The sequence below is a fragment of the Triticum aestivum genome, chromosome 3B (genome assembly GCF_018294505.1).
Source record: "Triticum aestivum cultivar Chinese Spring chromosome 3B, IWGSC CS RefSeq v2.1, whole genome shotgun sequence".
NCBI classification, from domain to species: Eukaryota; Viridiplantae; Streptophyta; class Magnoliopsida; order Poales; family Poaceae; genus Triticum; species Triticum aestivum.
Window position 1 is genome coordinate 146,751,924 of NC_057801.1, and position 18,395 is coordinate 146,770,318.

At 44.1% G+C, this 18,395-nt stretch overlaps 1 protein-coding gene, 1 long non-coding RNA gene and 1 pseudogene across 2 annotated transcripts; 1 reads left to right on the plus strand and 2 right to left on the minus strand.

Annotated features, from left to right (window-relative positions):
• The first annotated feature begins 233 nt into the window (after positions 1-233).
• LOC123069080 (ankyrin-3) lies at positions 234-6,820 on the plus strand. Its single transcript, XM_044491825.1, has 12 exons — positions 234-468; positions 577-630; positions 1,296-1,475; positions 1,577-1,708; positions 1,819-1,958; positions 2,368-2,454; positions 2,592-2,720; positions 3,795-3,947; positions 5,244-5,345; positions 5,984-6,151; positions 6,233-6,312; positions 6,611-6,820. The coding sequence occupies exons 1-12, from the start codon at positions 417-419 to the stop codon at positions 6,657-6,659; spliced, it is 1,326 nt and encodes a 441-aa protein (XP_044347760.1). The 5' UTR covers positions 234-416; the 3' UTR covers positions 6,660-6,820.
• Positions 6,821-11,177: 4,357 nt separating this feature from the next.
• Positions 11,178-11,317, minus strand: LOC123073114 (uncharacterized; annotated as a pseudogene).
• Positions 11,318-14,797: 3,480 nt separating this feature from the next.
• Positions 14,798-18,389, minus strand: LOC123065062 (uncharacterized). Its single transcript, XR_006430892.1, has 4 exons — positions 16,738-18,389; positions 15,495-15,662; positions 15,332-15,411; positions 14,798-15,028 (listed from the first exon to the last, which is right to left on the minus strand). It is a non-coding gene; the product is annotated as an uncharacterized lncRNA (long non-coding RNA).
• Between the last annotated feature and the right edge of the window lie 6 nt (positions 18,390-18,395).

Genomic DNA, 18,395 nt, shown 5'->3' on the forward strand with positions numbered 1-18,395 from the left:
GCGCCCCGCCGCACCAGCGTCACATGTCCTGCTCTCTACCCGCCGTGTACCTACTCACTGACAAGATTCTCTCGCACTTGTGTGTCCCGTTGTCATTGCGAGTGGGTCTGAAACCTCCAAGTCAGATGGGTTTACTACCGAGCGACGAGTTCCGGGTGCACCGGGTCTATGCACGCGCAGGGGCAAGACCCGGAGAGAGCACGGGCAGTGCACCAGCACCGGGTTCATCCACTCCACACCGCCCTCGCTTTCCCCGCTGCTGGGCAACCCAGCCCAGACTGAAAACCCCAGCTCCCCCGCCGCTGGGCAACCCAGCCCAGGCTGAAAACCCCAGCCCCCCGCGCCGCACTGCAGGATTTCTCCGGCGTCGCCCACATCAACCCCGCGAGCACGAGCGAGGCCGGCGGGACTGGGCCATGGCGGCGGCTCCGTTCGTCTACTGCGCCCCCTCCGGCGACGGCGGCACCGGTACGTCCCCCCTACCCCATCTGGTTTGCTACCACGATCATCCCTTCTCTCTGCCTCGCTCTGTGATTGCATTCCTGACCGGGATCATACGTGCGCGCGTGTGTGCAGATGAGAATGCTCTCCTCATGGTGGCGCTCCACGGCAACCTCGGCCGCCTCAAAGGTAGCACTTTCTCCTCCTCTCCGCCTCAATCCTGTGCATTTTCCTCATTTCCGTTCTAGTCTAGTCATGCCATGCGTGTGCTGTGTCTGTGGGGTCGGAGGTTGTTCGGACATGCTACATTGCTGAGGCGCCTAACCATCCACCACCGCTTGTTCGGAAAATAGTATGCTTATCAGATTCTATTTCCTGTGTTGCTACGGGTGTCTTGATTTATCAGATGCTATGTATTGCTTGTTTTATTGCATTCACCATTTAGAAACATCGGCGTTGGATTAGTAGCGATGACCAAGCAATTTTATTATCTACTAGTAATTACAAGATTTCATACTTAGTCTCCCTCCTGAAATCCGGACGAGCATTCCGGTTAAAACAAAATTCAGACGAGCAGTGTTTTTATCTTAACAAATCAGGGTGTAAATCTTGCATCTTTTGATGATGGGACACGATTCTGTTTACAACCAAATTTGCAGTATAGTCAAGTACTCCAGATTGATATGCCGACAAGAGTTTCACTGCATAATTGTGTCCATGAATGCATTAAATCGGTTCCTTTGGACTCTGAGGTTCTTATGCATTGCATACATGTTTCCTTTTTTCTTTCGGTTTTCGATTTTGTTGATATGGCTGTCTATTTATGTAATGTGATATTGTTTCTGTGCGGAAAGATATTGTAAACAGTCTTACTCGGGGGAATGGTGGCCCATCGGCGATTTTTTCTTTCAACAAAGATGGAGTTGGTGCGTTGCATGGTGCGGCATGCGGAGGCCATCTGGAGGTTTGCAAGTATTTGGTGGAGGACCTTGGGGGAGATGTGAATGCTCCTGGAATTGGAAGCGTAGCTCTAGGTCTTTCTCTATTTCTTTCCCCATTTTCTAAATCGATGTCTGCCACGCCAATGTTTTCTAGTAGGCGATCGAGATTGTGTTGATATGTGCTTTTCTTACAGGTGCAACTCCGTTTATGATGTCAGCTCAGTCTGGTGATGCTCCCACTGTCAAGTATTTCCTTGATCATGGTGGTGATCTAATGAAAGCAGATGACAAGGGACGCACAATTCTCCACCATGCTGTCTCGGCAGGTTCTCCCCTTGATACGCGCATACATACATGATGTTATTTACTCTACTACACTTGGTTTGTTCATTGTTATGGCAAAACATGACTTACGGAATCATCTCGTTCACTACAGGATGCTGCAAGGTAACAGAGTTCCTCCTTTCAAAAGGGGTGCCAGTCGACATAGACTGTGGCCGTGGACCACCACTTTTCATGGCTTCTACAAATGAGCAGGATAAGACGCTGAAGATTTTATTGGACCACCACGCAAATGTATATAGCCTCCTCTATTTCCTATTTCTGTTGATTCAGAGTTAATCTGGATAGATGATTGTTAGTTTGCCAACTAGTTAGATGACGTGGGCAAATATGTCTTGTCCTGGGGGTGTTTTGGTTGCTTGGAGTAAAACATACTTAGATACTGCAAATATGTTTCTAGGTTTATGAAATTCAGTAGAGATCTTGAAGTGTGATTGATTGATGGAGCAACCCATTTCAATCCTCGAACCAAACAAGCTTGTTAGATCAGGATTAGGATTGGATTGTTGACTTACATTTTATCCCTCGAAAAACCACCAAACACACCAGTAAATTATATGATGACATGCTTTTTTATTAGGAACTCTTGACTTTATCATGCCACCTGTGTTTCTTAATACAAAACACAATACTCTGCTTTCAGCCTAACATCATTATCAGCGGTGCTACTACTCCCCTGCTGAGCGCTCTTATTTACCGTTCATTGAAGTGCATGAAGCTACTCATTAAGGTGAGTATTCTCTTGATTATTAATCATAGCTATGTGTTGATTTTCTCTACTCTACCTTTATGTCATCGCTGCCATGCTTATATGCTGATGTGCATTGAGATAACACTGAACATTCTATTGCATAATCCTCTTTACAGGCTGGTGCCGATGTTAATTGCAAAGCTTCCACTATGACACTTTTGGTGTTTGCTACACTGCAAGGAGGTTATACCAACTTCATTAAGTTTCTGTTGAAGGCTGGAGCTGATCCTAATATTCCCGATGATGTATGTTTCGTATATTTTCTGTATATTTTGCTGTCCTGGTATGCAGAATTTCACTATATACTATCAAATCTTCTGGTGATGCTATTATTCAAAGAAGCCATTTAGCAGTGAGTTTAGGTTGCTTTGTGCCTTTGACTAGGTGGGAAATTGACGCTTGTTCTTAATAAAGTTGTGTTGACCTTTCATTCTAACAGTCTTTATCATTAAAAAAGACCTATGTGGGCGACTTAGATATCACCTCACGGGAGTCGAACTCTCGTGGTAGGGTGATCTCACTCCACATCCACCATTGGGATACAGCCCAATTCTCAACGGTCTATATCAATAGACTTATTATTTTCTGTTCGTCATCAATTGTTGATTTCCTATTGAAGAAACATGCCTACTTTTTTGGTTTGTAGCGGCAGTATGGAAGTATCTACCGTAACTGGGAGTACATAAGACCACCTAGGTAGTAGTATATGTATTCCTGTTTTATATACAAATATCGAGGTATTTAAAAAATATGCACTTTTGTGGTGTCTGTGTCTTGTGGTGTCTCAACATTTGCTGAAATGCCTCTCTTTGAAACCTTGTGTGTTGGCAGTTTGAATTGCTTAGCAAATTTATAATGCTTTTCGGGTAAATCCTTGTTGGAACATTTGATGAAAATATTACATAGATCATGGTTCCTTCCCACAATGTTAAATTTTTCTGCATCGAGAGTACATTACACAATGTTCATGTTCCTTTGCTATATATGTATTCTAAACAGTTGATGAGATACTGAGATATCAGTATGTACCATTCTGGGTAGCACCATTTCTCCAATGACTCACGCAATACAAACTAAAATAAATTCACCTCTTTAGCTTAATTATGTAGTTCTTCATCCCAATTGTCGGAATTCTCTCCTTGTTGAAATATTTGATAATTACAGTGATCCTGGTTCTTTCTGACAATATTATAATTATTTACATCGATTCTAAGTTATGAATGATCAGGTTCTTATGTTATTATCGCTATGGTTTCCTTTTTTATTGATGTCTTCAATATACGAAATAAGTGACATTTCTTTTTTCTTTTGTTGCCCAGTTGGGCAGGTTACCGATAGAGCTTGCTGCATTACGAGATTGCAAGGAAGAGGTTGAAATGTTGCTTCCTTTTACTACGCCAATTCCAACTGTCCCAGACTGGAGTATTGAAGGGGTAATTTCCCATTTGAAAAATGAAGATAAAAAACCAATGGTATGTTATTTTGATAGTTTCTGTTTGTATGTCGTTTCCATATTGAATATTGCTTGAAAACTAAGCCATCGTTTTGTTCTTCAGTCCTGAAATCTGTCCATTCAGTATTATTGTAAGCTCTGGTTAGTGGTTACTATGTAGACTACACCACATTATGGGGTTTTCTTAGGATAAACCACCAACTGTAATTTGGAAGGGTAATGATTGTAATGAATAGAAAATGCTAACCAAATTCTGTTTTTCTGTTGGATAATTGGTAGAAATAACTGAGGAAAATAGTACTGCTGCTTCCAATGTTCAAAAGTACAAACACCTTACACCTGATAAGATCAACTCTTAAGATAAGGCAATTGGTGTACTCTTTGTGAAATGATAGTTGCATATAGATTGTATGGCAGTCTCACTTCAAGTAACTGCCATTAACTTCTTGAAATACTGTGGATTAGTTAGTGCTGTCTGGTACAGGACTATTGAATGTTGCTCATAGTCATGGATCTCATAGCGTGGTAGTGAAGTACACCGGCATCATGTACCGGCTGTGCTAGTTGTTAGTATAGTAGTAATAATGTCGCATGAACAATATATTTTAGTTAAGTAACACACTTGTTCTAAAATTATGTTGCACTTGCAAGCACATACGCGGTGTTTTCCCCTTGGTTATTTTCATGAAAGATAAAACACCTTGATCTCTGCTCATGTCCCCATGTTTCCTATTGCGTGCCATCTACTTTGCGCTGCAGGCCCCACATGGTGTTTTCATAGATTGTAACATTTTTCTAACTTTTCCCCGCAAAAGAAAAACATTGTTCTAGCTTTAGCGACATCATTTAGTGGTAAAGAAAAGGATAACAGTGCTCTAGTACTAGTCGTATACTTCTTTTGAAGAAGACACAAGAGGCTTATGTTCCTCCATTTTTGGTGCATTTTCTATACCTATAATTGCAGAGGAGTCCTTTCAAGACCTTGACTCTATGCTTCCGACCAGTAACAAATTTCTCCATTTGATGTGGCATTTGCCATATGCATGCAGCATAATTATGTGAAAGAGCTTGCCACCTACTCCCTCCGTTCAAAATTACTCGTCGTAGAAATGGATGTATCTAGAACTAAAATACATCTAGATACACCCATACCTGCGACAAGTAATTCGGAATGGAGGGAGTAGATACTAAGCTATGTAGAATGTTGAACACAAGGTTGCTGTTTTTCCTTTTTGTGATGGAAATTATCATAGTAGATGATGATTACTTCTAGAATTCAAATATCCATTTCATGTTTATTTTACTTATTGTCTAGGAGCAACGACACCGTGAAAGAAGACAACGTTTGCTCAAGTCACAGGCTGATACAACATTCAAGCTGAAGGAGTATAAGATGGCATCAGAGTGTTATGGTCTGGTAAATCTCTTGCACTTAATCTATGATGGTTTCGAAGATAATTTTTGTGTGTTAACAGGGATCTAGTTGGAGAGCATTTATTTTTTCTATCTAGGTTTCTTATTATCTAACCTTACAATATCAGACCATTTTTAATGTAAAATATGTGCTTTGATTGTCGAAAACAGTGTTATTGACAATGAATAGTAGGACTGGGACATGACATATTGCTTATTAATTTGCCATGTATGATTTCACCTTATTTGTCACTGACTGAAACTGATCTTCACTCTCATTTTTTGGGACTGGTCTTCACTGACAGAGATTAATATGCATACTACTAAGAAAATTTGACTTCAGTACTTCACTTAAGAAACTTATATTGGCATCATCTGCGCACATTAGAAAAAAGAGAGTACTTCCATGAGAAGTTCTTTTCTCCTTCTTGGCTAATATGAATCTTTGATATGTTTGTCTACTGCCTCTGTTAATGTGTGTGGTGTGTCATCAAATGGTTAGTTTAACTGTACCCAAAGTGATCATACGTAGGTACATGTAAATTGAACAAGCCAATCAATCTAGTTAGAGAATGTGTTCCAACTCCATCTGCATTATTAAGTTTTGAGAATAATATTTGGATGGCCAACTTTTGACCGTAGGCAATAGATCATGGAGAGAGTGCAACACTATATGCAAACAGGAGTGTTTGTAAACTGCTCATGGGTGATGGTGAAGGTGCTTTGTCAGATGCTCTCAGGTGCAGAATGCTGCGGCCTGATTGGGCAAAAGCTTGCTACCGTCAAGCTGCAGCTCATATGCTACTCAAGGTGCCTCTAGCTTTGCCAGTGTGTCCACCGATGACTTACTCCATAATTGATATACTGATATATGATTTGCTCTGCTCCCAGGAGTATAAGCAAGCCTGTGATGCTCTCTTGGATGCACAAAACTTGGATCCTGGGAATGCTGAGATTGAACGTGAACTACGGTAACCTACTCTCTTATGCTCGTCTCTTTTGAGTGCCTCCAAATGCTGCTACGGTTTAGGTTGACAAAGTACGTTTACAGTGATGAGAAGCAGTCGCATACTTGACTATTTTACGTCAAATGCCAATATCGCACACCCCTGCAGAACTTCTTTCTTTCTTATGCGCCACCTGTGTCTAAGTAACGTGTAGGGCTGGACCTACTATGAGGAATGGTGTGGTTATCTATTAAGTTGCATATTGAGGCACTACTGCTAGCTAGAGCTGACATTTCCATTCCAACCGGTTGAAATCTTGCAGGAAGGCTAGGGAACTCATGAAGAATCCTCCTGCCGAAGGTGAGCAGTGAGGCGCGGGCGTGCGCAGGCTGGAACATGTTCCACCTTTCAGTAAAGTAGAGCTATAGCAGGAACTTCTGATCCTTGTGTTGTGGTACGAAATTCACGCGGAAAAACTCGTGACTGCGGAGTGCTAAAACATGACTTTGTCTGAAATTATCTTGTCTTGCCCGTGGATTGTACTTGCCGTATGCAATTTATGTTGTTTTGGGTGCGTACTGTGGGAGAACGTCGTACCCTAGCTCTGGGCGACGGCTTCGTGTTAAATAGCCAGGGGCGCAACTCCCTGGGTTAGCATACAGATTGGATCGAGTACAACTTGGAGAACAAGAGATAAGAGATAGAATAGAGAGATATCTAGTTACAATGATAACAGAATATTCTATCTAAGGTTCGGTGGGCATCAGGAGGCTCAAAGGTGCAGCAAGTAGGGCCATCATATATGTCGTTTAACACCCTCCCTTAATCACAACTTTGTCAAGTTGAGATTACGCTTGAACTCCTCAAAATTCCTTGTAGGCAATTCCTTAGTAAATCCATCTGCAACCTGATCTTGTGAATGCACAAAGCGAATTTCCAATTGCCTGTTTGCAACTCTTTCTCTGACAAAATGGAAATTTATCTCAATATGTTTTGTCCTGGCATGAAACACTGGATTAGCAGAGAAATAGGTAGCACCAAGGTTATCACACCATAAGCATGGGACTTGAGTGCGCTTCACACCAAGCTTCCTCAACATGGACTGAACCCAAATAATCTCAGCTGTAGCATTTGCTAGTGCCTTATACTCAGCTTCTGTACTGGACCTTGACACAGTGGCTTGTTTTTTTGCACACCACGATATCAAGTTTGGACCGAAGAATACTGCAAACCCACCAGTGGAGCGTCTGTCATCTATACATCCAGCCCAATCAGAGTCAGAAAAAGCACTAACAAGAGTAGATGAGGACTTGCTGAAAGTAAGGCCAAGATTCATAGTATCTTTCACATATCTCACTATGCGCTTTGCAGCAGTCCAATGAGTCTTGGTTGGAACATGAAGAAACTGACACACTTTGTTCACAACAAAGGAAATGTCAGGTCTTGTCAAAGTTAAGTATTGAAGTGCTCCTACTAAACTCATGTATCTGGTACTATCCTCTTGATTCAGAGGCTCTCCTTCTGCAAGGGACAATTTTTCTGTACTAGATAATGGAGTTGGGGACGACTTACACCCTTGCAACCCAACTCTTCTTACCAGATCATTAGCATATTTTTCTTGGGAGAGATGAAGGCTGCTCCCATGTTTCTTGACTTCAATCCCTAGAAAGAAATGCAGGTCTCCCAAATCTTTAAGAGCAAACTCAGCACTCAAATCCTTCAACAGTCCTGTCACTGCCGCATCTAACGAACTTGTGACAATAATATCATCAACATAAATAAGAACAAATATGGATGTATTTGACTTATTATAGATAAACAAAGACGTGTCAGACTTAGAAGGAATGAAACCGAGTGTCTGCAACTTCTGACTGAGCCGTGAGTACCATGCACGAGGAGCCTGTTTCAGTCCATATAAAGCTTTGTCAAGTTTACAGACATGAAATGGTTTGCTTTTACTTACAAACCCAGGAGGTTGTTTCATGTAGACTTCTTCTTCCAAAACACCATGGAGAAACGCGTTCTGTACATCTAGCTGTCGAAGACTCCATCCCTTGGAAACAGCAATGGAGAGTACAAGACGAATGGTTGCTGCTTTCACAACAGGACTAAATGTGTCCTCGTAATCAATCCCATATCGCTGCTTAAATCCTTTTGCAACAAGTCTGGCCTTGTAGCGATCTATAGTTCCATCAGACTTTCTTTTAATCCTGAAAACCCACTTGCAATCAATTAAATTTTTACCTTGCTGTGGGGGAACTAGATGCCATGTTTCATTTTTTCGGAGTGCCATGCATTCTTCTTCCATAGCCTTTTTCCACTGTGTATCACTAAATGCCTCCTCAAGAGTACTTGGTTCACCCGTTGAACATGCCAGACCGAATTTTGTTATTTGCTTATAATTGACAGGTTTTGTTACCCCTTTCTGTAAGCGTGTATGCGAAGGAATAGATGCTGCTGTAGCGTTGCTTGGCGCAGAAGATCCAGCTGCTGCATCGATTGATCCCGAGGCAGATCCTTCCAGCGCTCCTGTCGCACCAGATGAGGGATCCACGGGATTTTCTGCGGCCGAAGTCTGCAGCAGCTGCGTTACAGCCGGCGTAGAAGATCCCCCGCCTGGCTGCGGGTCCACCGAACCCCCATCATGGCGTAATGATGGCGTGGGCCTGGGCGAATCCGCACCGGATCGTGCGCCACCAGACAGATCAGCATGGGGCTCCGCGCCTGCCTCTTGTCGGCTGGGGATGGCCCCGGTCGTTTGGCGTCAGGTGTAGTGGCGGGGCCCATCTGCGGGCCAGCGGCTCCGCGCCCCGGCACCTGATTGGTGCGCGCCAGGAGATACGCCCGAGCCGGTGGAGGGGCGCCGCGTGCCAGGCGCTGGGTCGCTGGAGGCGCGCCTGGCAGGCGACACAGGTTCCCGTGGGCTGCGGTTCTGCTGCTGCGCCGATCCCGAGGCAGATTCGCTGCTGGGTTGCTGCGGCTCCGATCCTGAGGGGGATCTGCGCCCCAGCCCTGGACACATAAAATGTTGCGTTTGGGGGCTGATTCCTTCACCGTTTTGGGCGATTTTTGCACCATTTTCTTCACCGTTTTCATCTGCATCATCACAAAGCTCAAGTACATGGTTATGAGAATTAGTCATTAATTGATCAACACAATTATCTTCCCCTTGATCAAGACCGGTGAGGCTAGATGGGAGAAGAAGAATTTCTTGACGAAGAAGTGCACCGGCATTGGGATGAAGATCGGAAAACGGGAACTTTGTTTCATCAAAGACTACATCAGAGAGATGTAGACCCGACCTGTAGGAACATCGAGGCACTTAACCCCTTTATGTTTGGCACTGTAGCCAAGAAAAACACATTGCTTAGAGCGGAACATGAGTTTGCGATTGTTGTATGGGCGTAGGTTAGGCCAACAAGCACACCCAAACACACGAAGAGAGGTGTAGTCTGGTTTAGTGTGAAGGAGTCTTTCCATAGGAGTTTCATTATTAATAACACGACTAGGGAGCATATTGATGATGTGCACAGCAGTGAGAAAAGCCTCATCCCAGAACTTGAGGGGCATGGATGCGCCAGCTAAAAGAGCTAGACCAACCTCTACAATGTGTCTGTGTTTGCGTTCAGCAGGCCCATTTTGTTGGTGAGCGTGCGGACAAGACACATGATGGGAGATTCCAAGTTTTTGGAAGAAAGAGTTTAGTTTCTCGTATTCCCCTCCCCAATCAGATTGAAGAGCAAGAATTTTACTATCAAACTGGCGTTCAACAAGAGCTTGAAAATTTAGAAAAACTTGGAACACATCGGATCTTTTCTTAAGAAGATAGATCCATGAGAACTTGCTGTAATCATCAATGAAGCCCACATAGTATGTATGTCTACCAACAGAGGAGGGGGCAGGACCCCAAACATCAGAAAAGATAAGTTGCAATGGTTTGGTAGAAATACTTGTAGAAACTGGATAGGGTAATTGATGGCTTTTAGCCCTTTGACATGAATCACAAACTGTTTCAATATCGCGCTCTCCAACATATGGGAGCTTATTTTTCCTAAGCAATCGCTCAACTAAAGAAAAAGATGCATGTCCTAAACGATCGTGCCATCGTGTTGAAGACACTTTGGTGGCACTAAACACTTGTTTATTCAATCTTCTAATCTCCGAAATCAAGGGGTAAAGTCCACGAACGCATCTACCTCGATATAGCACCTTCTTCGTTGCCTGATCCTTGATCAAAAAGAAGAGAGGGTGAAATTCCAGAAAGACATGATTGTCAATGGCAATGCGGTGAACAGAAAGAAGATTTTTTGAAGCACTAGGAACATGCAAAATTTTCCTAAGATGAATTTTTCGGTGAGGGGTTTTGACAATTGAGTGACCAATATGGCTAATTTTCATACCTTCTCCACTAGCAGTGTGGATGTGATCCTTGCCACGGTATTTTTCACGCATGGTCACTTTCTCCAGCTCGCCGGTGATGTGATTTGTGGCGCCGCTATCGACATACCAGTTGGTGTCGACGCCATAGGAACCATCAGCTGCTCCGGCCACCTTCTCATCTTGAGATGAGTCATCTTCATCTTCCTCATAACGGTACCAGCAATCCTTCGCCGAGTGGCCCGGCTTGCCGCAGATTTGGCACCTGACCGTGTCAGGACGCGACTTGTTGTTGAAGTTGTTGTTGCGCCAGCCTCTAGTGTTGGTGTAGGAGGGCCGGCCGCCGCCGCGTGCGTTGTTGATGCCGCTGCTGTTGCCGCCACCGGTGCCCTTGCCCTTGCTGCTCCGGGGCGGGCCGCGATGACGTGCACTCCCGCCACGACCGCGAGTGGCGGCGTTAGCAGAAGATTTGAAGCCGCCTTCTGCAGCTCCTTGGAAGAGGGCCACCCGCTGATCGAAGTTGCTCATCTGAGCGAACAACTCGTCGAGGGTGACTGGGATGGTGCGTGCATCAAGGGTAGACACCAGCGGCTGATACTCCATGTCAAGCGCATTGAGGATGTAGGAGATCAGTTCATCATCCTGCAATGGATTGTCAGCCGCAGCGAGTTCGTCGGCGAGGCCACGCATATGCGCGAAGAAGGAGGCCACCGACTACGTCCCTTTCTGCGCATTGGTGAGAGCTGCGCGGATGTTGTTGACGCGTGACAGCGAGGTTGATGAGAACATGCTCGCCAATGCCGTCCAGATCTCGTGTGCATGAGCGATCGACGTCACCTGCACCAAGACTTCTTTGGAGAGATTGTTCAGAAGATATCCGAGTACCTGCTGATCCTCTCGAACCCAGATGGGATTGAGTGGATTCGGGATGGTCGCCTCCTTTCCATCCTTGTCCTGCTGACGACAATCTTGGCCGGCTCCGGCATGCTTCCATCGACATAGCCGAAGAAGCCTGCTCCTCTCAGTTGCGGCGTAATTTGGGTACGCCACATGATGTAATTGGTGCGAGTCAGCCGTTAGGTGATCTGACCGGAGAGGGCAGAGGAGGTGGTGCTGGAGGAGGCCATGGCAAGGTGGTTGTGGAAGGAGGAGGAAAAACTAGATGGGAAGAGTTAGGCTCTGTATACCATGTGGGAGAACGTCGTACCCTAGCTCTGGGCGACGGCTTCGTGTTAAATAGCCAGGGGCGCAACTCCCTGGGTTAGCGTACAGATTGGATTGAGTACAACTTGGAGAACAAGAGATAGAATAGAGAGATATCTAGTTACAATGATAACAGAATATTTGAACAGACTACCTCTATCTATCTAAGGTTCGGTTGGCATCAGGAGGCCCAAAGGTGCAGCAAGTAGGGCCACCATATATGTCGTTTAACACGTACGTTTTACATTTTTGACTATTGAGCAAATGGATTAAATGCAACATCAACATGGGCTAGTTTAAAACGGCGCACTCTTTCACTTAGTAGCACACTCTGTTCTCCATGTCGCTCTCGCCCTTACCAGGGGCTATGGGAGCAGCTGGGGTGGCGCTTTTTGTTGTTGTTGTTGAGACCGAGTACTTTGAGTCTTGATTGTTCCATTACAGCAGTCTGCCTAGCAAGATCGCTGGGTACAGGTTGCAAGTACTCCTTCCATTCCGAAATATAGTGCGCATAGATTCAGGCTCTAATACCAAGACATGCGCTGGAGGCTGGCTTTGGACGAGAATAGCCCTGCTTTCTCTGTTCCTCGAACACACAATTAGTACTAGTACTAGCTAGCAAACACCGGCGTGGACATGCAGCCAGGGACGCTCCGACGCCGGCAAAAGGGAAGAAGCCAGCCGCGGGCGTGGTGATGCTGGCCAATGCCGGTGGAAGGGAAGAAGCCAGCCGCGGGCGTGGTGACGCCGGCCGCCGGCAGCGGAAGGGAAGAAGCTGGCCGCAGGCGGTGCCACTAGCCGTCGGCAGTATACGCGTTGATGCTGACCATGGACACGGAGAAGCAGAGCGGGGACACCGGCCACCATCACGGACGCGGTGCTGCTGCCCGCCTGCGGTGGACGCTGGCCGCCAGTGGAAGGCGTGGAGAAGGCGGCCAAGGACGCAGTGATGCCGGCCGCTGGCAGCGGACGCGGAGAAGGCGGCTGCGGATGTGATGACGCCGGCCGCCTCGCCACCGCAATCTCCTGGATCCGGCCGACACAGAGGAAAGGAGGCCGACCCAGAGCTCACAGGAGGTCTTCGGCGGCACACCTGACCGCCTCGCCACAACAATCTCCTCGATGCGGTCGGGAGGAGAGGCATGCGCAGGCGGCGAGGAAGGCAGGCGACCCCGCGGCCTCGCGCCACTACCGGCACACGCACCAGAGGCTGAAGAAGCGAGGACGCGCTCAAGCATGTCCTCGTGGAGCTGCCCAAGCTTAGGTGCCGCCGCTATGTCCGCTCCAAGATCCATCCGCCGTGGTCCTCGGCCGCTGCTCCTTGTCGCCGGAGCAGGGGAACGGGAGGCGATGGCGTGGTCCTCGTCGCTGCTGGTCCAATCCCGACTCCCGGCCGCCTGTGATGCGTGTTGTGTGCGGGAGGAAGGGGATAAAGGCCATGGGTGCGTCCATGCAGTTGTGGGGTTAGTTTCGTCCAGAAGAGCACAAAGTTGCTTATACGCACTACATAGTGTAATAACGCTAAAAAACTTATGCGCACTACAAACTGGAACGGAGGGAGTACAAAGTTATGGATTTCAGAGAACCTTTGCCCGGATTCTCCCTCACCCATACATGCACCATGAGCTGCTAGTGCACGAGCAACATTATTACAAGCCCTTGGGCAATAGCCTACGTTAACCGAATCAAAGTACATATTCAGCAAATGCTTGACTTCCTGAAAAAATAAATTCACGTGTTGCCAAATCATGCGCATTGCTCACCGTAACATGTTTAAGCACTAACTGTAACATGTTTAAGCACTAGGCAATCTGTCTCACAAGCCTAGTCCCATCGCTCGCAACAATTGCCTTCATGAACGCCAAGGCCTCCGCTTGCAGAGCGTCCTGCCGCTTCTACACCTTCATCTTCATTTCCGATCACCCTGAGCCTCCCATTGAAGTGCCTATATCAAGGATGTGGCGATTTAAGAAACGGTAGAGGAGTCCACCTTTTCTGTTCTTTCTGAGCTGGCCTACGCACCTTCATTTGCCTAAGATGTTCCTCATACTCCAAGTTGTGCCCTTCTATTGATTAGGCTACTTGTTGTATGTTCCTTCTTTAATCCCCAACATTTGCTTTATTCCTCTCATGCCACCATAGCCACAGTGCATACCCCGTATCATTTTTCTTTATCCACCACCCATCTGTAGCAGGATAAAGATGATTTCGGTGGGACTTACACAACTCAATAAGTCAAGTCAGACTTCCTCCATTTCCACCAATCTTCGTAAGTGCTTGACTGGCTTGCATTTAGAAAAGCAGTGACCTCCATCTTCTTTCATTCTTAAGCAAACGGGGTATTTAGTCTCTAGCTCTATGTGTCTCCTTCCTAGCTTCGGTCTAAATGGGAAATGACAGACTATGTGTGCACTGCCCAGGGAAGGACGGACATGGGCCAGTCGCCTGTCCGTCAGAGCATTTGGGTCGGCTCGTCTGAGTTGCCCTTAGTTGTTCTGTAATTTTCAAGAGAGGGAGATAGAAAGTCAGAGTAGGGTTAAAGATTTCCTAGAACTTTTGCGGTCCAAGCATCGTATCGATCTGTGGTTTACAAGATGCCCCTGAGAACCTCCAAGGCCTTTTGGCTCTGGATTGTAATCCTATTCATTAATCAATAAAGCTCTCAATCTTCACGCAAGGAGAAAAAGAAAGCAAATTTCTCTCACTCTCACGAACTCAAAAGGGGTCGTGCCCAAGTCAACCGCTACTGGGGATAGATCGATCAGCAGATCAAATAGCAGGCTGCACCGGCTCCTGACACTATGTTAGTCGCTGGGAGTGGCGAGGGTCACATAGAGAGTAGAGTGCGCCATCATGAACTAGTCCATGTTTGATGATGCATTTAATCAATTTGCTCAATGATTGAAAATCCAAAAGTACTCATCCAAAATAAAAGTAATTGCATACGGCAAGTACGATCCACAGGCAAGACGAGAAAATTTCATACAAAATCTCGTTGTAGCAGTCTGCAGTTTCCCATGAAATTCAAATCAAGACACAAGGATTAGAAGTTCCCGCTATCTCCACTTCAGTGAAAAGTAGAACATGTTCCAGCCTGCGCCCGCCCGCACCTCACTAGTCACCTTCGCCTGAAGGATTCTTCATGAGCTCCCTAGCCTTCCTGCAAGAAATTCAGCCCGATGGAATGGAAATATCAGCGCTAACAATAGTCCCTCAATATGCAACTCAGTAGCTACATTGTTCCTCTTTCTAGGGCTGACATAGTCGCTAATGGCAGTCCTACACGTTACTGAACCACAAGTGCGGCATAAGAAAAAGTTCTTCAGAGTCGTGCGCTAATGGCACTCTACGTGTATAGTCAAGTATGCAACTGCTTCAGGTCACTATAAAGTAATTTGCTAGCCTAAACCCATACTTGCATTTGGAAGACACGGAAAAGAGATAAGCAAAGAGAGAAGGTTACCCTAGTTCACCCTCAATTTCAGCATTTCCAGGATCCAGATCTTGTGCATCCAAGAAAGCATTACAGGCTTGTTCATACTCCTGGGTGCATGGCAAATCAAGGAATGTGACCAGAATGTAAGATTTATATGTAAATAGTGAACACACTGGCAAGCTAGACTCACCTTGAGTAGCATGTGAGCTGCACCTTGACGACAGCAAGCTTTTGCTCAATGAGGTTGCAGCACTCTGCACCTGAGAGCATCTGACAAAGCACCTTTACCATCACCCATGAGCAGTTTACAAAGACTCCTGTTGCAGTACACTGTTGCACACTCTTCATGACATATTGCCTATGGTCAAACATGAGAGGTCATGAAAATATTATTTTCAACTTAAAATCACCATATACAGGAGTTTTATTCAACGCTTATGTATGGACAAGTAGAAAACCGTGTAAAAACTTTACTACTAAGTAATACTACAGAATGGAGTTATGGAACACATTCTCTTACTAGACTGATTGGCTTGTTCAATTTACATTTACGGTCAATTTGAATATGTAGTTAACAATCCTAAGTAGACATCATCACATCAGACGCAGGCAATGGGCAACCATCAAAATTTCATATTAGCTGAGAAGAAAAAAAAAGTTTTCATGGAATGTGAAGATATAAGAAGCCAAACAAAGAATGTCAAATATGTTCTCAAGTGAAGTCAAATTTACTTAATATGCATGATCTACGTCGGTTAAGATTAGTCCAAATGAGTAACCATCCCAATCAAGTCAAGTACATACATGCATGGCATACTAACAAGTTATCTCTAGATCGCTACCTACCATATACATGTGACCCATTATTGGTTATGTCATGTCCATAATGATATGAGTCGAGAACCAGTCAAACATTGTTTTTATTCATTAATTGCCACGCCCTAAATGGGCACCCCATGAGAAATTTCTTTCATTGTACCACATAATTATTAAGATGCGTGAATTTCAGCACATTCTTAAAGTAAGGTTGCTTCAAATTATATTAATCTAGATGGGTCTAGCTCGATCTAGTTGTAACTTTAGTCGGTCTTCAATCAGATATATTCATGTCAGATATATTCATGGTCGCATACACAGCACTACATTTAAAATACATGGAGCTCATGGAATCATTGTCCCCCAGTTACACGTTTCTTTTCTGGATCATCAGATAATATATATTTTTCTGTTTTTGTGCCATTCACAGTCACAGCTGACATGTTACATTGAAAAAAACTATTTCATACCCGAAGTGGTTAATAATGTAAATTACTACATAGAGTATATAGTAAGAAACCTAGTTAGTTAGAAAAGAAACTGATTTTAATTCAGTTCCCATTGGCAGCAAAAACTTACTCATCTAGACCATCATAGCATAAGTGGAAGAGGTTTACCATATCATATAACTGTGATGCAATCTTATACTCCTTCTGCTCGAATGCCGCATCAGCTTGTAACTTCAAGAAATTTCTTCTTCTTTGATGGTCCCTAAGCTCCTGGACATTTACATAATGAAACAGGAATTAAATGTTCAAATTGCGGAAATAATCATCATTCACTGTGATGATTTACTCGAATGCCCTAAGGCTATTTTCTCAAAGAAGTATGCTATTATGGACCATCCTTTTCTTTATCATGGATTGTTGTCGTGAAAGTCAGAACAATGTTACAATCTACCAAACACCAGGTGTGGCCTGCAGTGCACAGTAGATGGCAGGCAACATGAAACATGAGAATATGAGCACAGATCAAGGTGTTCCTTCTTTCACAGAAACAACCAAGGAGAACACATTGCATATGTGCTAGCCAGTTAGGTACTCCATCCGTCTGGAATTACTTATCACTAATATGAATGTATCTAGATGTATTATTAGTTCTACATACATCCATTTCTATGACAAGTAATTTGGAACAGAGGGAGTACATAATGGGATAAAGGGCTCGGACATATACATGATAGATAGCATTTGCCCACACCTCAAGCGACATAATTTATAGCTAGTATGCCATTGAAATAAAACATAATTGTTCATGTGACATTGTTACTAGATACTAATGAATAACACACCCTGCACATGATGTTGTGTACTCCCTCCATTCCAGAATATAAGGTGTATCTAATTCCGTGCAAGTCAAACTTGTGTGTGTGTTTGACCAAGATTATAGAATGAAATATCGACACCTACAATACGAAATAAGTAAAATATGAAAATACTTCTCATGATGGATCCAATGATACAAATTTGGTACCGTAGATATTGATATATTTTTCCTAAAAACTTCAAACATGCATATGTTTGACTTTAAAAAAAACTAATACACCTTATATTTTGAAACGGAGTATTTTCTAACCATGCTATGGATCAATAAGACCATAACTATTAGCCATATCTAAGCATTCCCGCATCAGAGAGCATCCAACTATTCTCTACACAACATATGCTTATGATAGCTAACAGAACTGAGACTTGCCTAAAATTTACATGCAAATATCATTGTGCAAAGGGCACTGCAATTATCCTATTTTAAGAGTCGATCTTATCAGGTGTCAGGTGTTTGCACTTTTGAAGCTTGGAAGCAGAAGAACTCTTTTACTTTATGATTTTACCTAGTTTGGATATCATTTTTTATTCATTGCAATATAGGGTTTGTTTATATTATGTTCCATTAAACTATAGTTGATAGTGCGTATCACACATGGTTCATGATGTTTATTCACTCTCAGCGTGATCATATTACCCTTCTCATGAAATTATAGTTAGGTTTTCTAGGCTAGTCAGCAGTAAAAAAACTATCTTTATGATATATCCCAAGTTGGGAGACCTAAGATTACTCCAATAAAATAAGCCATGGTTCTATCAATGTACATATGGCGCCATGCATATAATGACCAGTTAACCACAGCTTATAATAACATTAATGGATAATAAATTTAGAACTGAAGAACAAAATAAAGGTTCAGCTTTCAAACAGTATCCAATACTAAAACAACATCAGAACAGACACAATATACCCTTGGCTTTTTATCTTCAATTTTTGCATGAGAAACTAC

What these genes read in the sequence shown, in the direction of transcription:
- LOC123069080 (XM_044491825.1), top strand. Translation starts at nt 417, where the DNA reads ATGGCGGCGGCTCCGTTCGTCTACTGCGCCCCCTCCGGCGACGGCGGC. An exon ending in CAACCTCGGCCGCCTCAAAG is followed by an intron (nt 631 to 1,295) that starts GTAGCACTTTCT and finishes CTGTGCGGAAAG; the next exon opens with ATATTGTAAACAGTCTTACT. An exon ending in GAGATTGAACGTGAACTACG is followed by an intron (nt 6,313 to 6,610) that starts GTAACCTACTCT and finishes GAAATCTTGCAG; the next exon opens with GAAGGCTAGGGAACTCATGA.